We start from the raw sequence: 17,915 nt of genomic DNA on the forward strand, positions 1-17,915 counted from the left end.
TGGAGGGCATGTCTCATGAAGAAAAGTTGAGGGAGCTAGGGTTTTTCTCATTAGAGTGAAAAAGGATGAGAGGTGACTTGCTAGACGTGTACAAGATGTTGAGAGGCATAGATAGAGTGGATAGTCAGAGACTTTTTCCCAGGACGGAAATGGCGATCACAAGAGGGCATCATTTTAAGGTGATTGGAGGAAGGTTTAGGGGAGATGTCAGAGGTAGGTTCTTTACACAGAGAGTGGTGGATGGGTGGAATGCACTGCTGGCAGTCGCAGTAGAGTCAGATACATTAGGGCCATTTAAGCGACTCTTGGATAGGAACATGGAAGATAGTACAATGACGGGTATGTAGGTTAGTCTGATCTTAGGGTAGGATAAAAGGCCAGCACAACATTGAGGGTCGAAGGGTCTGTACTGTGCTGTACTGTTTTATGTTCTATGTTGTATATTCTAACCAGCACAGAAACCATACACTAAGTTTGAAACTGAGGATAAGGATCTTGCTCCCTAATCTAAATTGGGAAGTGAGACTCACACTGCGTGAACATACTGCTGCCTGGTTTATTTTAAGTATTACCTTTCATTGCTTAATAAAAGTTTCCTGAGTGCTGTGCACTGGGGAGGGATGTAAACTGAACTCTTACTTTTCTCAATTTTTATCCGTAAGCAGGTGTTGTTTAAGGTTATTTCTCTCTCCTTTAGAATGGGCTGTTATCTGTTTCCCTGAGACCATCATTTTGTGAATTTCAGAAACAGTTTTACAAAAAAAAGGGACTTTCCCCCAGCTAAATAAAATTTAAGGAGGGTTACTTGGACTTTAGGCTTGTTGGATACTCTCTTTTTCTTCTTAGAATGACCAGTCATCAATCGGTAAAAATTAAAGAATTTTTACTAAGAAGCAGTGACTGTTACATTCTGGCTGCCGAGAATAAGTGTGTAACCATGTCGATTGTAAGGTCGGATTACATTTTTAAACATTAAGACACTGATAGCTTATCTTAATTATATGTAATTTTCAAGCCTTAGCAACACAATAAGCCAATCACAACATGACATTCCATCACCTGAACCGTTGCACCATCAGTTAGGCCTGGTTTGTGGTAGCTTGTGTACGTGTTTATATAAGTTTGTTCAACACACTGTATGTCATGGAACCCTACTAGCAGCAGAAACAAATTTAACTATTATACGATATTAACTCAATCAGCTAAGCTGTTCGCTTGCATTTTTAACTGTTATACGACATTGGCTCAATCGCACTGTTTTCTTATATATCCAGGGCTGATAACAGGTAATTTATTTATACCATAATGGGACACATTACACATTTCTTCATGATCAGTTTCATGCCAAACAAAATCCATAACAGTGACATTTGGTATCCAGTAGGATTTTAATCACGAAAACTACAGCAGTTACAATGGCTTCATCGGAGAACAGGTTAATGGATGCAGCATTTTTGTGTTGAGGAGGCTGCTTGTCTCCAGTATGTATTGGAGGAAATTCATCAGCAATTGAATAAGTTCAGGGTTTCTGCCCAACAGGGACCTTTTAACCAGATTGATTTGAGTGTTTGAGATTCTGGACTGATTGACTGAGGAGAGCAAGCAGTGATATTAGAACCACAGTTTGCGTTTATGCCGGAGATGAACTGTATCCACAGGCATTGGAAACCCCACCCTATAAGACTGGATCAAAATGGGTCATCGTCAAGGACAGGATGCAAGACTATTGATAATGAGCTAGAGTCTAAATGATGTCTGATTTGATATGGAACACAGAATGCTGGAGAAACTCAGAAGGTCTGGCAACATCTGTGAAGAAAGAAGCAAAGTCATACTGGACTTGAACTGTTAACAGCAACTCGTGTTTATGGTTCAGATTTCCATCATCTTTATATTTGGCCTTGACATAATTATATCTCCTGTTATAGTATCAGACATGATCATTATTGCAACTACACAATAGTCAGTTCCAAGGAATAATATTTGGGGTATGTGGATAGATGTTGATCTTTCCTTATCATTGTGGTGCAATGGTAGCAATGTATAATCAGTCACAGGTTGTGAGCTGACTAATGCCTCTGGCCACTTCACCTATCAGGGTGTATGTGGAGGTAGGTGGGTCCTGAACAGAACTTTGAATTTGAGGATGAATTGGAAACATTTGCTTGCTGTGATGTCTATTCACACAGGAAAGGTAGACACTCCATTATCAATAATGGTGTACTCCTCTGCATCAGAAATAGCAGGAGGTGGACAGCATTTGGATCATTCAAACTTTTATGAACATTGCCTGTTCTCAAGGGACTGAGTTAAAGTGCCTTCCACACAATTTGCCAAAACGCTTGCCAACCAATTAAGTCATTAGAAGTGATTAGATTACTTACAGTGTGGAAACAGGCCCTTTGGCCCAACAAGTCCACACCAACCCGCCGAAGCGCAACCCACCCATACCCCTACATTTACCCCTTACCTAACACTACGGGCAATTTAGCATGGCCAATTCACCTGACCCGCACATCTTTGGACTGTGGGAGGAACCGGAGCACCCGGAGGAAACCCACGCAGACACGGGGAGAACGTGCAAACTCCACACAGTCAGTCGCCTGAGTCGGGAATTGAACCCGGGTCTCAGGCGCTATGAGGCAGCAGTGCTAACCACTGTGCCACCGTACCACCCATCGTGGGGGTAAATGTAGGGGTATGGGTGGGTTGCGCTTCGGCGGGTCAGTGTGGACTTGTTGGGCCAAAGGGCCTGTTTCCACACTGTAATGTAATCTAAAAAATAGTGTAGTAATAGTGTAAAATCTGCCTCTCATTTTGGCATGTTTTTATGCCAACAGGCAAAATGAACCATTGAAAGAATCTATCTAGTTCTGATCACATCTCATGGTGGCTGCAGCCTGACAACTAGACATTTCCTGAGTTCCTGGCCATCAATACAGATACTCTACAGCTGCACTACACACCTCTATTAGCTGTCTCCACATTCATGGTGCTCTAAATTCAACAAGAATTTTAAATTGACTGGAGGTCTTGACACCATGGATCATTTGCACAGCTTTTTTCTTATTCATGTGCATTACAAATCGCTGATAACCCCCAAACAAAGGTACAAGTTACAAGGTAACCAGGAAGGACCTAACGAGAGAGCTAAGATGAGTGAGGAGAGGACATGATAACCTGTTGGCGGATTGGATCAGGAAAAACCCTAAAGCTTTCTATAAGCATATAAGGGATAAAAGAATGACTAGAGTAAGATTAGGGCCAATCAAAGACAGGAGTAGGAAGTTGTGTGTGGAGTCAGAAGAGATAGAGGAAGTGCCAAATGAATAGTTTTCATCAGTATTCAGAGCTGAAAATGTGTTGCTGGAAAAGTGCAGCAGGTCAGGCAGCATCCAAGGAACAGGAGATTCTTCAGGCTTATGCCCGAAATGTTGAATCTCCTGTTCCTTGGATGCTGCCTGACCTGCTGCGCTTTTCCAGCAAGACATTTTCAGCTCTGATCGCCACCATCTGCAGACCTCACTTTCTCCTTCATCAGTATTCACACTGGAAAAAGACAATGTTGCCAAGGAGAATACTGAGAAATGGGATACTAGATGAATTGAGGTTCACAAGGAGGAGGTGCTAGAAATTCTGGGAAGTGTGAAAATAGATAAGCCCTTGGGCTGGATGGGATTTGTCCTAGGATTCTCTGGGAAGCCAGGGAGGAGATTGTACAAGCCTTGGCTTTGATCTTCATGTCGTCATTGTCTACAGGAATAGTACTAGAACTCTGGAGAATAGCAAATCTTGTCCCCTTGTTCAAGTATGGGAGTAGAGACAACCCTAGTAATTATAGAACAGTGAGTCTTACTTCAGATATGGGTAAAGTGTTGGAAAAGGTTGTAAGAGATAGGATTTATAATAATCTCGATAGGAATAAGTTGATTAGGGCAGGTTTTGTGAATGGAAGGTCAAGCCTCACCAGCCTTACTGAGTTCTTTGAGAAGGTGACTAAACAGATGAACGAGGGTAAAGCTATTGATGTGGTGTATATGGATTTCAGTAATGTGTTTGATAAGGCTCTCCATGGTAGATTACTGCACAAAATACAGAGGCATAGGATTGAGGGCGACTTAGCAGTTTGGATCAGAAATTGGATAGATGAAAGAAGACAGAGGGTGGTGGTTGATGGGAAATGTCCATCTTGGAGTTCCTTTACTAGTGGTGTACCACAAGGAGTTGTTTTGGGTCCACTGCTGTTTGTCATTTTTATAAACTACCTGGATGAAGGCATAGAAGGACTGGTTAGTAAGTTTGCAGACGACACAAAGTTCAATGGAGTTGTGGATTGTGCCAAAGGATATTGTAGGTTACAGAGGGACATAGATAAGCTGCAGAGCTGGGCTGAGAGGTGGCAAATGGAGTTTGATGCAGAAAAGTGTGAGATGATTCATATTGGAAGGAGTAACAGGAATGCAGAGTACTGGGCTAATGCTAAGATTCTTGGTAGTGTAGATGAGGAGAGATTTTGGAGATCATATACATAGAACCCTCAAAGTTGCCACCCAGGTTGATAGGGCTATTAAGAAGGCATATGGTGTGTCAGCATTTATTGATAGAGGAATGGTATTTCAGAACCATGACGTTATGCTGCAGCTTACAAATCTCTGGTGTGGCCGCACTTCGGAGTATTGCGTGCAGTTCTGGTCACCACCTTATAGGAACGATGTGGAAGCTTCGGAAAGGGTTCAGAAGAGATTTACTAGGATTTTGCCTAGTATAGAGGGATGGTCTTACGAGGAAAGGCTGAGGGACCTGAGGCTGTTTTCGTTAGGGAGAAGGAGGTTGAGAGGTGATTCAATTGAGACATAAGACAATCAGAGGGTTAGATCGGGTGAACAGTGAGAGCCTTTTTTCCTAGAGTGGTGATGGCTAGCATGAGAGGTGATACATACAGGACAGATGTCAGAGGTAGTTTATTTACTTAGAGAATAGTAGAGGTTTGGAACGCACTGCCTGCAACAATTGTAGACTCGCCAACTTTAAGGGCATTTAAATGGTCAGTGGATCGGCACATGGACGAGAATGGAATAGCGTAGGTTCGGTGGGCTTCAGATCGGTTTCATAGGTCGGCGCAATATTAAGGGCCGAAGGGTTTGTACTGTGCTTTAATATTCTTAGTTCTAAAGGCCTCAAAACTGGGTACAGCAGATGGATGTAGCCTGAGTAGCAACCTGCAGCGAATGGTGATAATAGAAACACACCACCATTAGCTTTTGTCATGATTTCACCAAGTTGGCCCTGAGCTTTCTCTGGGAAACAGGCCAGAAGATTGTGCGTGACTGCTGAAAGATTATGCAAGTACAATGAGCATTCTTTGAGGTCTCAAGTCTTGTAAAGGTTTTGCCCCAGCATAGCTGCCAGGGTTAATGATTCCAGATATTGAAGAGTAGCTGATGGAACACATATTTCCTTCAACATTTAATTGTGTGCAGACACTATAAATATTCATCCGTGACTGCATCCCCATATTATTTATCACACAGCAAGGTCTACCTGCACATCACTTGTCTCGACATGTAGGAACATTGCCTCGAACCAATCCTGGATATCCCACTAAGTAAGCTTGTCCCCAGGCTGAATTGCATCTGCAACCTTGAACATTTTAGCTGCCAGATTGGCAATGATTCACAAACCTTCATTTTAAATTTCTGTTGATAACGCAAGAATCTACCTTATGAAATGACCTCATGAGGCATCAAATCACAGGCAGCATCTCATGAACCTTTCTCAACTCCTACCTTAGTGGCATCATGTAAAATTCTAATCTGACACAGTAAGCTATGGTTTTCACCCCTAGAAGTGACATTTTGAATTTCTAACACTCTTCCCTTTCCTGTTGATCACAAAGGGGATCTTTTCCAATCCCATCTCGAATCTTCTTACTAAGGGATATCAAGCTGCTGAGCACATAGTTCCCTGGCTCTGATGTGACCTTCTTTTAAAAACTATGAAGCTGCTTTTGGTCCAAGTGAGCTAACTTTCAGAGAATCCTTGCTAATATCCAATCGAGTCTTTTAAATGGATATTATCCTAACCTAAAATCCTAAATTAGAGCTGTCCGAACACACGCTGGAAGGTATATTTTCTTATTAGCAATGGTATTCAGTACAGGACAGCCCCTAAACTGAAATGTAAACATTAACTACAAGGGTATACACTGTAGCAGGATTGTAAATAGCTCTGCTCTAACCTGCAGATCAATATGAATTTACCACTTGATATCAAGCAATAGCTATTAGTAGCTCGATACGTAATGAGTTTTTTCACATGACTGACTCTTGTGATTCATGTCATCATTATCAGAAGTTTCTTGGAGATCCTTTTAGCTCTGTCTCCAGTGAATTCAACACTTATTCCCGGGTTTTCCTGCCTAGAGTTAAATTCCTTGAGTGTGTAGCATGTCTTCTCTGAAATCCAATTCACCCTTGGGCATACTTCATCAAAGATTCTGTTATTGATGTAACCATCATCAGATACAATAGCACACACAACATAGATGTACAAACCTGTATCACAATATACAATTAGGTAAAAACAATGACTGCAGATGCTGGAAACCACATTCTGGATTAGTGGTGCTGGAAGAGCACAGCAGTTCAGGCAGCATCCAAGCAGCAGCGAAATCGACGTTTCAGGCAAAAGCCCTTCATCAGGAATAAAGGCAGTGAGTCTGAAGCGTGGAGAGATAAGCTAGAGAAGGGTGGGGGTGGGGAGAAAGTGGCATAGAGTACAATGGGTGAGTGGGGGAGGGGAAGAAGGTGATAGGTCAGAGAGGAGAGGGTGGAGTGGATAGGTGGAAAAGGAGATAGGCAGGTAGGACAAGTCCGGACAAGTCATGGGGACAGTGCTGAGCTGGAAGTTTGGAACTAGGATGAGGTGGGGGAAGGGGAAATGAGGAAACTGTTGAAGTCCACATTGATGCCCTGGGGTTGAAGTGTTTCGAGGCGGAAGATGAGGCGTTCTTCCTCCAGGCGTCTGGTGGTAAGGGAGCGGCGGTGAAGGAGGCCCAGGACCTCCATGTCTTTGGCAGAGTGGGAGGGGGAGTTGAAATGTTGGTTGATTGGTGCGGGTGTCCCGGAGATGTTCCCTAAAGTGCTCTGCTAGGAGGCGCCCAGTCTCCCCAATGTAGAGGAGACCGCATCGGGAGCAACGGATACAATAAATGATATTAGTGGATGTGCAGGTAAAACTTTGATGGATGTGGAAGGCTCCTTTAGGGCCTTGGATAGAGGTGAGGGAGGAGGTGTGAGTGCAGATTTTACAGTTCCTGCGGTGGCAGGGGAAGGTGCCAGGATGGGAGGGTGGGTTGTAGGGGGGCGTGGACCTGACCAGGTAGTCACAGAGGGAATGGTCTTTGCGGAAGACGGAAAGGGGTGGGAGAGAAATATATCCCTGGTGATGGGGTCTTTTTGGAGGTGGCGGAAATGTCAGTGGATGATTTGGTTTATGTGAAGGTTGGTAGGGTGGAAGGTGAGCACCAGGGGTGTTTTGTCCTTGTTACGGTTGGAGGGATGGGGTCTGAGGGTGGAGGTGTGGGATGTGGGCGAGATACATGTCAACACATGGGTGTCTTGCCTTTTTAATCCCATCTGTCCTGAATTAGCAAACCTATTGGCTTCAGAGGACAGCACTGTTCCTGGTCCATTTGCTTGATAACCCACTTTACTGCAGCAAACAGCCAAATACCACCACGAGCTGCTCCTCCCACGCACTTCATCAAATATAGAATACCAAAAGATGTTGCACATAGCTTTTATTGAATCAACTGTATAATCACATCCATAGTCTCCTCATAAATATCCCACAGAGCATTCAATGATTAAAAGTAATTCCCTGATAGGAGATCACATTGGTGTTGTCATTCAGAATGAATGCAACTACAAGCAACAAGACTATATCCAAATCTGAAGTTATTACAGATTAGGTCCATTCAAGTTAAACAGACATCCAGCAGTAAGTTAAACAATAAGTATGCATGAGTTATTTACTGCCGAGTGAAAAGCCCCAATTCTGGAATCCCCTCTGTGTATCTCTCAACTTCTCTTTTTCTCCATTAAGATATTCCTTACAACCTTACCTTGTTGACCACATTTCTGGTCATTTGCCCTCATTATTTTATGTGGTACATTATTAAATTGTATTTGATAACTCCCTGCGAATGTCTTGGGGTATTTTACTCTTCAAAGTGTGACATTAACGCTTGCTGCTGAATGTAGGTATTTATTGACAGAGAAGGAACTGAGTTTTTTTGAACATTAAAGGTATCTGTAGCGCTCTGTGACCCAAATAAAGAGGTCATCAGATACCATCACCACATGAAGACATCACATTTTTTATCATCACTCTCCAGTCTCTTCGGATATAATTCCATCCATGTCAGGACAACCCACAGCTAAATGCCTCCTAAAATGCTTCTTTAATCTGACTGTAGACATAGTTCAGATTAGTAAATCAAGCACCACCTATCCAAGAATCAAGAGTGAATGACCTGAGACAAAAGAGTTCATTGATGAATGCTTCAAACAATCTATCCTCAAGAGCACCTGATCTTTCAACTTTGATATATATACAACCATTCACAGCAGACTAGGGTTGCAAATCTGCAGTAGGGTTCGGGTTAGGGTTAGGACTAGAGTGCTGCAGACAAATCTAGAGAAACATCAAGGGGGCATAAAAGTGATTCATCATTTTATATAATCATCACATTAATTGTTATAACAATATCGGAGATTGAAATAAAATGCTTTGACATTCAAGATTTATTGAATCGGGTTATGAAGGAATTCTTTGCGGAAAGGCGTGACCACCGATGGGAATGCAGGGTAGTCAAACAATGTAACTTCAAACTAGAGTAGGTAACCTTGCATTTAGACCCATTGTGTATAGTGTGTGTGTGTGTGTGTGTGTGTGTGTGTGTGTGTGTGTGTGTGTGTGTGTGTGTGTGAGAGAGAGAGAGAGAGAGAGTCAGTCACAAGGAACAGTACAAGTGGCACAGTGCACAAGTGAGCAGATTTCACAGTGTTGCATGCAGCCAGATTTCACCAATGGTTATACAGATGACCACAGCAAGCAGAGGGTTCAGTTCATCTCTCTGGTAAATGGTCTTGTCGCTCCTTTACGCACAATCCCGTCTATTCAGCTCGTTGACTTACCCTGAAGCAATGTTCTGAGTGCAAATCATTTTATATACTTTATACTTCAGTGAAATTAATCTCCCTCTCCCTCACCCACCCCCACCTCCAGATTGAAGAATTTTAGCTTCTCTATTCTTTCCCCTCAGCCCACACTTATACACTCCTGTTACATGGCTTTCACATTGTGCATCACACGCTTCTTGGCAGGTTACAACTAGAAACTCCAGAACTGGTGACAGGTGGGTTTCTACGTGTTAAGCTTCCCAAATGATAAGAGCTGCAGGATATACTGAAAGGAAATATAATTTAATAGAAATTTAACCACTTGCAGGCAAGACACATTGAATATCTAAAAAGACAAAGATGGAGCTGTAAAAGGTTTGGAGGCTTGAATCTATCACAGTTTATTCTTCTTCGAAGTCCAGTTTTGTTACATTTCTCTCAAGAATAGGCAGGTTCATTTGGGAATAAGAGAACCTGGAAAATTAAACACTAATTTTAATTTTATCCAAGATGATTTTGTGCATTCCTGTGCCTATGTTCCATGTTCCCATTAACTTGCCATGCCTTCAGCTGCTTAAGGCTTTAACCTTTGGAATTAGCTATCCATCCCTCTTTGCTTTTAAAAGTTGCTGTTTAAAACCTACCTCTTTGATCAAAGTACTTGGTCACCACTTGTCATGCTTCCTCCTGAGGCTGTATCAAATGACTGGCTCATTACGCTTCTTTGGAGCACCTTTGGACATTTTACTGTTTAAAGGTGTGATATAAAAGGCAAGCTGTTGATCACCTTATAAAAACAAACAGAAGATAAAACAGACCCTGCTTTACTATTACCATCTAGTACAGCTGCAGTTCCAGCCAACATTTGTACAACAGGAGCTGGGTTGACAACGTGTTACTCTACTCATAGATCCCACCAGCTCAATGGCTTCCTGCAAAATGCACTGGGTTGCAACAGCAGTGAACATGCCTTAATAATAAACAAATTGAACACCAAGAGCTTGTTCCTCAGCACTTTTTAAGATTCCCAAGTTTAGGAGTCTAATTGTGAGGTTGATAGTTAGTGTGGAGACGTGACATGAAGCAGTGAGCAGGTTCTCTCTCGCTCCTTGGTATGTGTGTCACTGACTTTCTCGCAAACATCCTGTTCCTCCAGGACAGAAATCAGACCTCGCAGTTGTTATTCACGACTGAGACCACATAAAAAAAAACACACAGATATCTGAAACAAAATCCAAAAAGGTATCCAACAGAACAACACCTGCAGTTTTTACCTAATCTACCTTACACATGACTCCTGACCTGCACCAACATGGTTGAATAGGAACTGAAGAGTCTTGCCAAGACACTTGGTTGTATCAAAATCATGGTTCAAAGACGAGCTACCACCACCAACTAGGCATGGGCAATAAATGCCTGTCCTGCCTGTGACACCCACACCCCCAGATTGAATAAAACCAGCATTAAAAGTAAAAATTGGATAAAGCTCATTCACTTTCCAGAGCCTGTCACAAGTGGGATATCTCACTCTGAAATGTTATGTAGTAGCAAGATTAAATGCTGTTTTCTGGTCTTGAATCAAGCACTTCCCATTTTAATGATATAACTCTGACTGATCTCAGGTTGTGCAGAGACCTTCCAGTCTTGAGGTGAAGGTTACTTATATACAAAATTCCACTACAGCAGGATAATATAATGAGTGATACAGAGTACAACTCTGCTGAAACCCTCTGACCTATTGTGAGCAACGCCAGGGGAGATGGGGTTGCATTTATTATTTTGAACAAAGGGGGGCCCACTTTGGACAGCTTGCAACTTTGTCGCTGCTCTGGAAGGAAAGTCAACCATCTGCTGACTCTCGCATTCTAGTTTTTGCAACAGTGACAGCTGAACACTTGAAAAGTACAATGAGATCCTGAAGGAAAGGTGGTATGTATAGATTATGTGCAACTGCACCAGCAACACTGAATAATCCTGTCACATAAGTATGAGGTGCTGCAGAGGGATAATTCTGTGACATTTGCATTTCATTTCTCGTCTGCAAATTAATAAAACATCACACAGCACATTAACCAACAGACCAAAGTGATGATGCAGAACCAATTTTTGTATTGCATAGAGCATCCTGTTGCTCTGCTAATTGCAGAATGCTCTCCTTCCTGTTCAATCGAATATTTGTGTTCAATGGAAGTCAATATTCATGATTTTACCACAATTCTAGCCTTGCAACTGATATTTCTATGAACGTTGGATGTCCTGATAGAGTCCAAGGCACTTCAAAATACAACGGGTATACACATCTTAAAAAGTTAATGAAATATTGCCACAATGCACTAAGTTGTGCAATGTGTAGAATGAAGAGACACATACGAGGCCTTGTCTTTAGGGAGTGGTTGGGAAATTAGGTTATTTATAAATGGCGTTAAATGCTCTCCCAATGATGAGTCTCCTGACTTCACTGGTTCCAGCTCCTATTTCATACAGCTTGGCATCTCGTAGAAAGCGACCCATAGGGTAGTCATTGATGTATCCATTGCCGCCTGCAATCGCAAACACATAGGTACAAGCAGATTAGCACAAGACACGATTAGCAAAAACCATATTGTCTGCGTAAGTTCCAAGAAGACCATGTCTTTACTCAGCCAGTTCTCAATCCCAAGTATTAGACAAATTACAAAGCACAGCGCTGGAAAACAGATCTTACACTCTATAGGGTGAAGGTCCTATTATAATGGTTAATTTTATGGTTTATAGTAACTCAGAGTTTCAGTCTTGCCATGGCAGTTTGAGAATTTGAATTCAGTTAAAACATAACCTTTAATTGACAAAAGTAGAGATTAGTTCAGCTGTATTATGTGCAATGGGAAGAAATGGAAAGAGGTTGCATCAGAAAGAAGATCAGAAACACTATGACAAATACTTTTGTCCACCCTTTGTCCCCCCAAACTTTTTGCAAGTGTAGGTCCATCTGATTCCTTAATTTTCAGGGGTTCACTTACATCCCCTTTACAGTGAGACAGAAAATGAGAAAACATTGGTCACTTGAAAACTGACGCATCTTTCACTTCCAGCTTATAAAGTTTCTCCAGCTGAAATGTTGCTCTCTCTGCATAAATCTGGCAAGTACTCCTGAGTATTTGGCTTCTCGATCTTCCCAAGCCTCCAGTACTTAGGATCATTCAGCTACTGCCGCACCCCAATCATCTTCCACCATCCCATTAGATCCTTTAGATGTCAGCTTGGATCATTATCCTTTAACAGGCTTACCCAACAATGACCTATCAGCCTTGCTTTCAAACGTTTGGTTGGCAGAATCGCAATAGCTTTTTTGAGAGAGGCAAGTGTAAAGTTCCATTAGGCATTGTGTAAACAAAAAAAAAACATCCTGACATCAGCCCAAATTTTAACACTGAGCCCCACTGTTATGGACTCCCCAACAAGAGAAGATGCTTTCTCTCTACCGAGCCTATCAAATAATTCAATTGCCTTTGGCAGTTCCAAAATTTCCACCCAAGGCACTCTTCCAAACAGCATTTGAATATGAAGACACTGCAGAGGTTCCCTGTTCCAACTTGCTCTGATGTGCGGGGACTACTACAGTCAGCCTTTTCTCTTTTATTATTTGCTTTCCCTCTCTCACTGTTGTGGTGGCCTCACTGGGTTGTTCTCAACCCTTCACCCTCAATCAATCATTTAAAGGAGAGAGCACTCACCTAGACACTGAATGCCATCCAGGGCGACTTTAGTAGCTGCCTCTGCCGCATAGAGAATCACACCAGCACAATCCTGAAAAAGGAAGGCGAGGTAAATGAGGTTCTAGCTCTGGTGATACTTTGGTCTCAAAAGTGTGTTAGATAACTGGACCCAAAGTGTACAATCTCTTGATCAATACTCCACACTGCACAATAGCTCACGGAACTGACCTGATGGATCTCAATGTCGTGCAGATTTCTAATATGTGAAAAGGCATAATCTTTATACATAGCAGCAGCTTCCAAGGCCTCAGAATGTTCTAAGCCACTTTGTCTCCAATAATATAGGCTGGGACCTTTTTCCTGGAGCATAGGAGATGAGGGGTGACCTGGTAGAAGTTTATAAGATCATGAGAGGCATAGATAAGGTAGATAGCCAATAACTCTTCCCAATCTGGATGTAGGTTTGCTCGCTGAACTGGAAGATTAATTTCCAGACGTTTCATCACCCTACTAGGTAACATCTTCAGTGGGCCTCCAGGCGAAGTCTTTACTTGAAGAGGTTACCTAGTAGGGTGACGAAACGTCTGGAAATGAATCTACCAGCTCAGCGAGCAAACCTACATCCAGAACCTCAACCTAAGCTACAAATCTTCTCAAATCTCATTCTTCCCAATGTCAGGGGAGTTTAAAATCAATGGGCATAGGTTTAGGGTAAGAGGGGAGAGATACAAAAGAGTCCAGAGTGGCATTTTGTTTTCACACAGAGGGTAGTGAGTGTCTGGAATGGTCTGCCAGAGATAGTGGTCATGAGGTGGAGGCGCCGCTATTGGACTGGCGTGGACAAAGTCAAAAATCACATGACAAGAGCTTATAGTCCAACAGGTTTACTTGAAACCGCAAACTTTCTCAGGCAGCTAGTGAGAGAGAATATATTGGACACAGAATTTATAGGCCAAGATCAAAGGCTCATGCAACTTATGCAAATGTACTGAACAAACCTAGATGGCGATCGAGTTTTTAATCAGTTAGAATGGAGGTGCAGGTTTTGATTAATATGTAAATCCCTGCCCCAAGAAACTTCAGGTTTTATCAGAATAAAGGTGACACCTTAGTGGTGGAAATGAGTACAATTTTGTCATTTAAGCAACATTTGAACAGGTATAAGGATGGGATAGGTATGGAGGGATATGGACCAAAACAGGAAAATGGGACTAGTTTAATTGTGAAAACTGGGTAGCCTGGGTTAGGTGAACCCAAGGGCCTGTTTCCATGCTGTAGACCTTTATGACTCTAATATACTTTGAAGTGTAGTCACTGTTGTAGTAAATGCAGCAGCCTATTTGTGCACAGCTAGTTCCCTCAACAGAAATATGAGAATATAAAATATGATAATCTGTTTTAGTGGTGTTGGTTGAGGAATCGATACTGCCCAGGACACTGCAAAAGTCTTCTCAGTTTTGAATAACACTATGGGATCCATCCAAAAAGATAATAGGAGGGGTGGCTGCAATTTAAAATCTTGCATTGACTATTAACCATTGAGAAAGAAGAAACAGGCATATAGATCATTTTAATTATTAATTATAATTGTTTGTACACAGCATCTGAACTACATTTGATCAGTAAGCTTTTTAAAAAATCTTTGCTTGGAAGATGTTTTAAATCAAAAGCACAACTAAACAAGACACAAAACGAGCAGCAGTGAAAGCAGAGAGGAAAATAGCATCAAAGCAAAGACGTGGGGGAAAGGGTACTGATACTGCACTTGGAAAAGGGGAAACAATGGTGTAGTGGTAGTATCATTGGACTGGCACTCCAGCTCTGGGGACAGGGGCATCAAATCACATTACTGCAGCTGGTAGAATTGCAATTCATTTAATAACTTCTATAATTATCATCATTAAAAAAAAACGTGAATACCTAATATAGCCAATCTGCTGTCACTAATCTGCCATAGTTCCAGCCTACATATGACTCTAGATCCACAATAATGTGGTTGACTCTGAACTGCCCTCTGGAATTGCTGAGCAAGCCACCAAGTTTAGAGCAATTAAGGGCAATCAACAAATAATGGTCCTACCAGCAACACCAACATCCTAGGAAGAAAAATAGATAACTTGGGAAACAGAGATGTGGATTCATAAAAGATCTTGGTTAGTTTAAATAAAAGAAAAAAAAACAGCAGATTTAAAAAGAAATGTTAAAGAGATTTGACAGAATGAAGGGAAAGATTATTTCCTCTGGTAAGGGAAATGTGCCAAATGGTCACTAATTGAATACTGCAGCTTTAAGGGAATTCTCACAATGAATTCTCTCTTCAGTGAAACCTTGGAATACTTTCACATGGGGAGCAGTTGAGATAGAGACCAGTGCACATTTTAGTAGAAAATGGGATCCATATTTGAAGCTGAAGGTGGAAGGCTATGGGAGAGAACAGGAGTGCACTGCTGACTTTGAATTGCTCAAGCATAGAGCCAGCACAGACACAAGGTCTTGAACTGTCTCCTTGAAACCTCGACGATTCTCAATCGAGGGACACCATAGGACTGTTTGAGAGCGCAAATAGGCTTTCTGCTACCAGTTTTCTGCTGAAAGAGCCCTTAAACAGATTTCATGATGAGGGACAAGTGTCCTGTTAGAAATTTTTCTTTAAGTTTCTCTACACATTCTTAAGGAATCCTTTAGTCCCTGCATTTCCTAGAAGGTTGCAAAATGTACCTAAACTGTAAGCGTTCTTACCGCAGTGGCATGATATTTCCAATTATCAGTGAGGCTGCAATGAGTTTTTAAAAAGTGTTTATTTTAAACATCAATGTATTGCTTCTCCATAGGCATCCAACTCTGATGGTTCAAACTATCAAAACAAAGATTAGCCATTCATTGAAAGTGTGCTCCCCACTCCAGGAAGCCACAAAGCTGTTGCAGAACAACATACAGGTGGTGATGTGAATTTCTGACTGTCAAGGTGAGATGTCATTATCACCGTCACCAAGTTAACATTAAGCATCGTTTAATCTAACACAGCATTGTTCAACCCAGAAATCTCCCTCGATCCTGCCCAATAACCTGTCTTTAGTTCAACAGTGGACAACACTTGTCATGGTGGGACTAGATGAACGACACGGACATGATGGGCCAAAGGGCCTCTTTCCATCCTGTAAAACTCTATGACTATGACTCTACTGTAGCTGTGTGGTCATTTCTAATTTCCCATACGAGCCATTCAGTAGGTGAGATTTCTAACTTAATGCCAATCATCGCTATGGTACATCCACAAGGGACTAGATTGAAGCTGCTCCAACTTGATACAAGTCAGACTCCTACAATCAGCAGATTATGTTGAATTCAGCCTCAGTTTATACAAATGACCACAACAAATTTAAATCATGAGTGAGGCAAGACTTTGTGCAAACATTTTAGAAAGTGATTACATACTAAGCTTTTGTTGACAATGAGGCTGCTCATACAGTGGTCCACAAGGATAAACCTCAACTTCCTCTAGCCTTACCTTTGCACTCATGTGTCCCATGTCACAAGCTCTTGCCACGTTGTATACGTACTGCCTGCAGGCACTCAGGTTGGTATACATGTCAGCCATCTTGCCTTGTAACAGCTGCAGTAAAGGAGGCAGTGCAACAATTATCAAGTGAAACACATCAAGGAGACACAACAGTTGGCCCATCTCATCACAACTCCCAACATTGCTCTGGGTAAAATGAATATATACACGGACAAAACAAGAACATTGTCATGAACATATAACTGCACCAAAGACTGGGGTCAATGGAAGAACAGGAGAGTAAGACAGAGAAATGCAACTAAAATTAGGGAAAGGCTTCTCATTTCTGCCAATAGCAGGTCAATGAGTCAGATTCAAACCTAGACGCTCAAAGTGGAAACAAAACTCAATTGCTAGGTCTATGATGTCCTAAATGGCTAAGGTTGTGCTGTTAAGATGACTTTATCCTCTAAAATTGGAGTTCCTGTAACCACATTCAAGGTGATCATACCCAGCAGAGTCCATTTCTATAGTGCCCTTACACTCCCAGGTGCTTCACAGGAAGGTTAGCAGACAAATGACACCGAACATAAGAAATTGTTTTGGCTAAACATGAACAAAGTGATGGAAGATTGGATTCCTATTCAAGAGGGATTTTTGCCCATTTACTTAAAACTGCCTATAATCCCTTTGTGCCATCCTCACCATTTTCCTTCCCACCTATTTTTGTCTCATTCACAAAGTTCATCCTGAAAATGCCCCCTTATCCCAGTTCTGCTGTTCAGTTTTCAATCCTCCGGGACTTCCCAGAAACTAAGGGCTCTTGGAAGATGCCTACCTGTGCAGCCACTATTTCTCTATCTACTTCCCTCAATATCCTGGGACACATCCCATCAGTTCCAGAAGACTTATCAGTAATTAATCTCATTAATTTCCCTAGTACTTTTTCCTCTATTGATAGTTAAATTTATTACCTTTTCTTCTTTTGCTCTTTGGTATACTTTTAATTAATTTTGGAATGTTGTTAGTGTCTTCCACAGTGAAGCCTGATAAAAATTATTTTTTCAACTACACTGCAATTCCTGCTTCCCCATTATTATTTTCCCAGCCTTGGTTCTCTAAAATGCCTACATTTACTTAGTCTTTTTTCCTTATATATTTAATGATGATTTCTCAAAGTGCTTTGCTCTCACAGCAAGATGCATTGAGAGATCACAAAGCTTAAAATGTTAACTCTATTTGTCTCTCCACAGTTACTGTCTGACCTGCCGATCTCTTCTCCCCATTTTCTGTTGTTTTTTGTTCTGAGCAAGGGTCACTGGACCCGAAACATTAACTCTGGATTTCTTGCCACAGATCTGCCAGACTTGCTGAGATTTTCCAACAATTTCAGTTTCTGTTTCTGAGTTCAGGCAACTGCAGTGCTTTGGGTTTTTTGGAGAATGTTTTTTGCCTTGTCTTTTTGGATCTGCAGCAATGTGTGTCCTAACGTGAGGAAGTAGGAAGAGTGAATTTATTAAAATAAAAAGTGTAAAT

The 17,915-nt window shown here is 41.7% G+C and overlaps 1 protein-coding gene across 1 annotated transcript in view; it reads right to left on the minus strand.

The window, feature by feature from the left end:
• Positions 1-7,784: 7,784 nt before the first annotated feature.
• Positions 7,785-17,915, minus strand: part of ivd (isovaleryl-CoA dehydrogenase) — a 44,704-nt gene continuing 34,573 nt past the window's right edge. Inside the window, exons 10-12 of the mRNA XM_060828796.1 lie at positions 16,389-16,493; positions 12,899-12,971; positions 7,785-11,725 (exon numbers count right to left, since the gene is read on the minus strand). Coding sequence (XP_060684779.1) covers positions 11,592-11,725; positions 12,899-12,971; positions 16,389-16,493 — 312 coding nt within the window. The 3' untranslated portion in view covers positions 7,785-11,591. The remainder of the gene's footprint in view (positions 11,726-12,898; positions 12,972-16,388; positions 16,494-17,915) is intronic.

Source organism: Hemiscyllium ocellatum, chromosome 8 (assembly GCF_020745735.1).
Source record: "Hemiscyllium ocellatum isolate sHemOce1 chromosome 8, sHemOce1.pat.X.cur, whole genome shotgun sequence".
Taxonomy (NCBI): Eukaryota; Metazoa; Chordata; class Chondrichthyes; order Orectolobiformes; family Hemiscylliidae; genus Hemiscyllium; species Hemiscyllium ocellatum.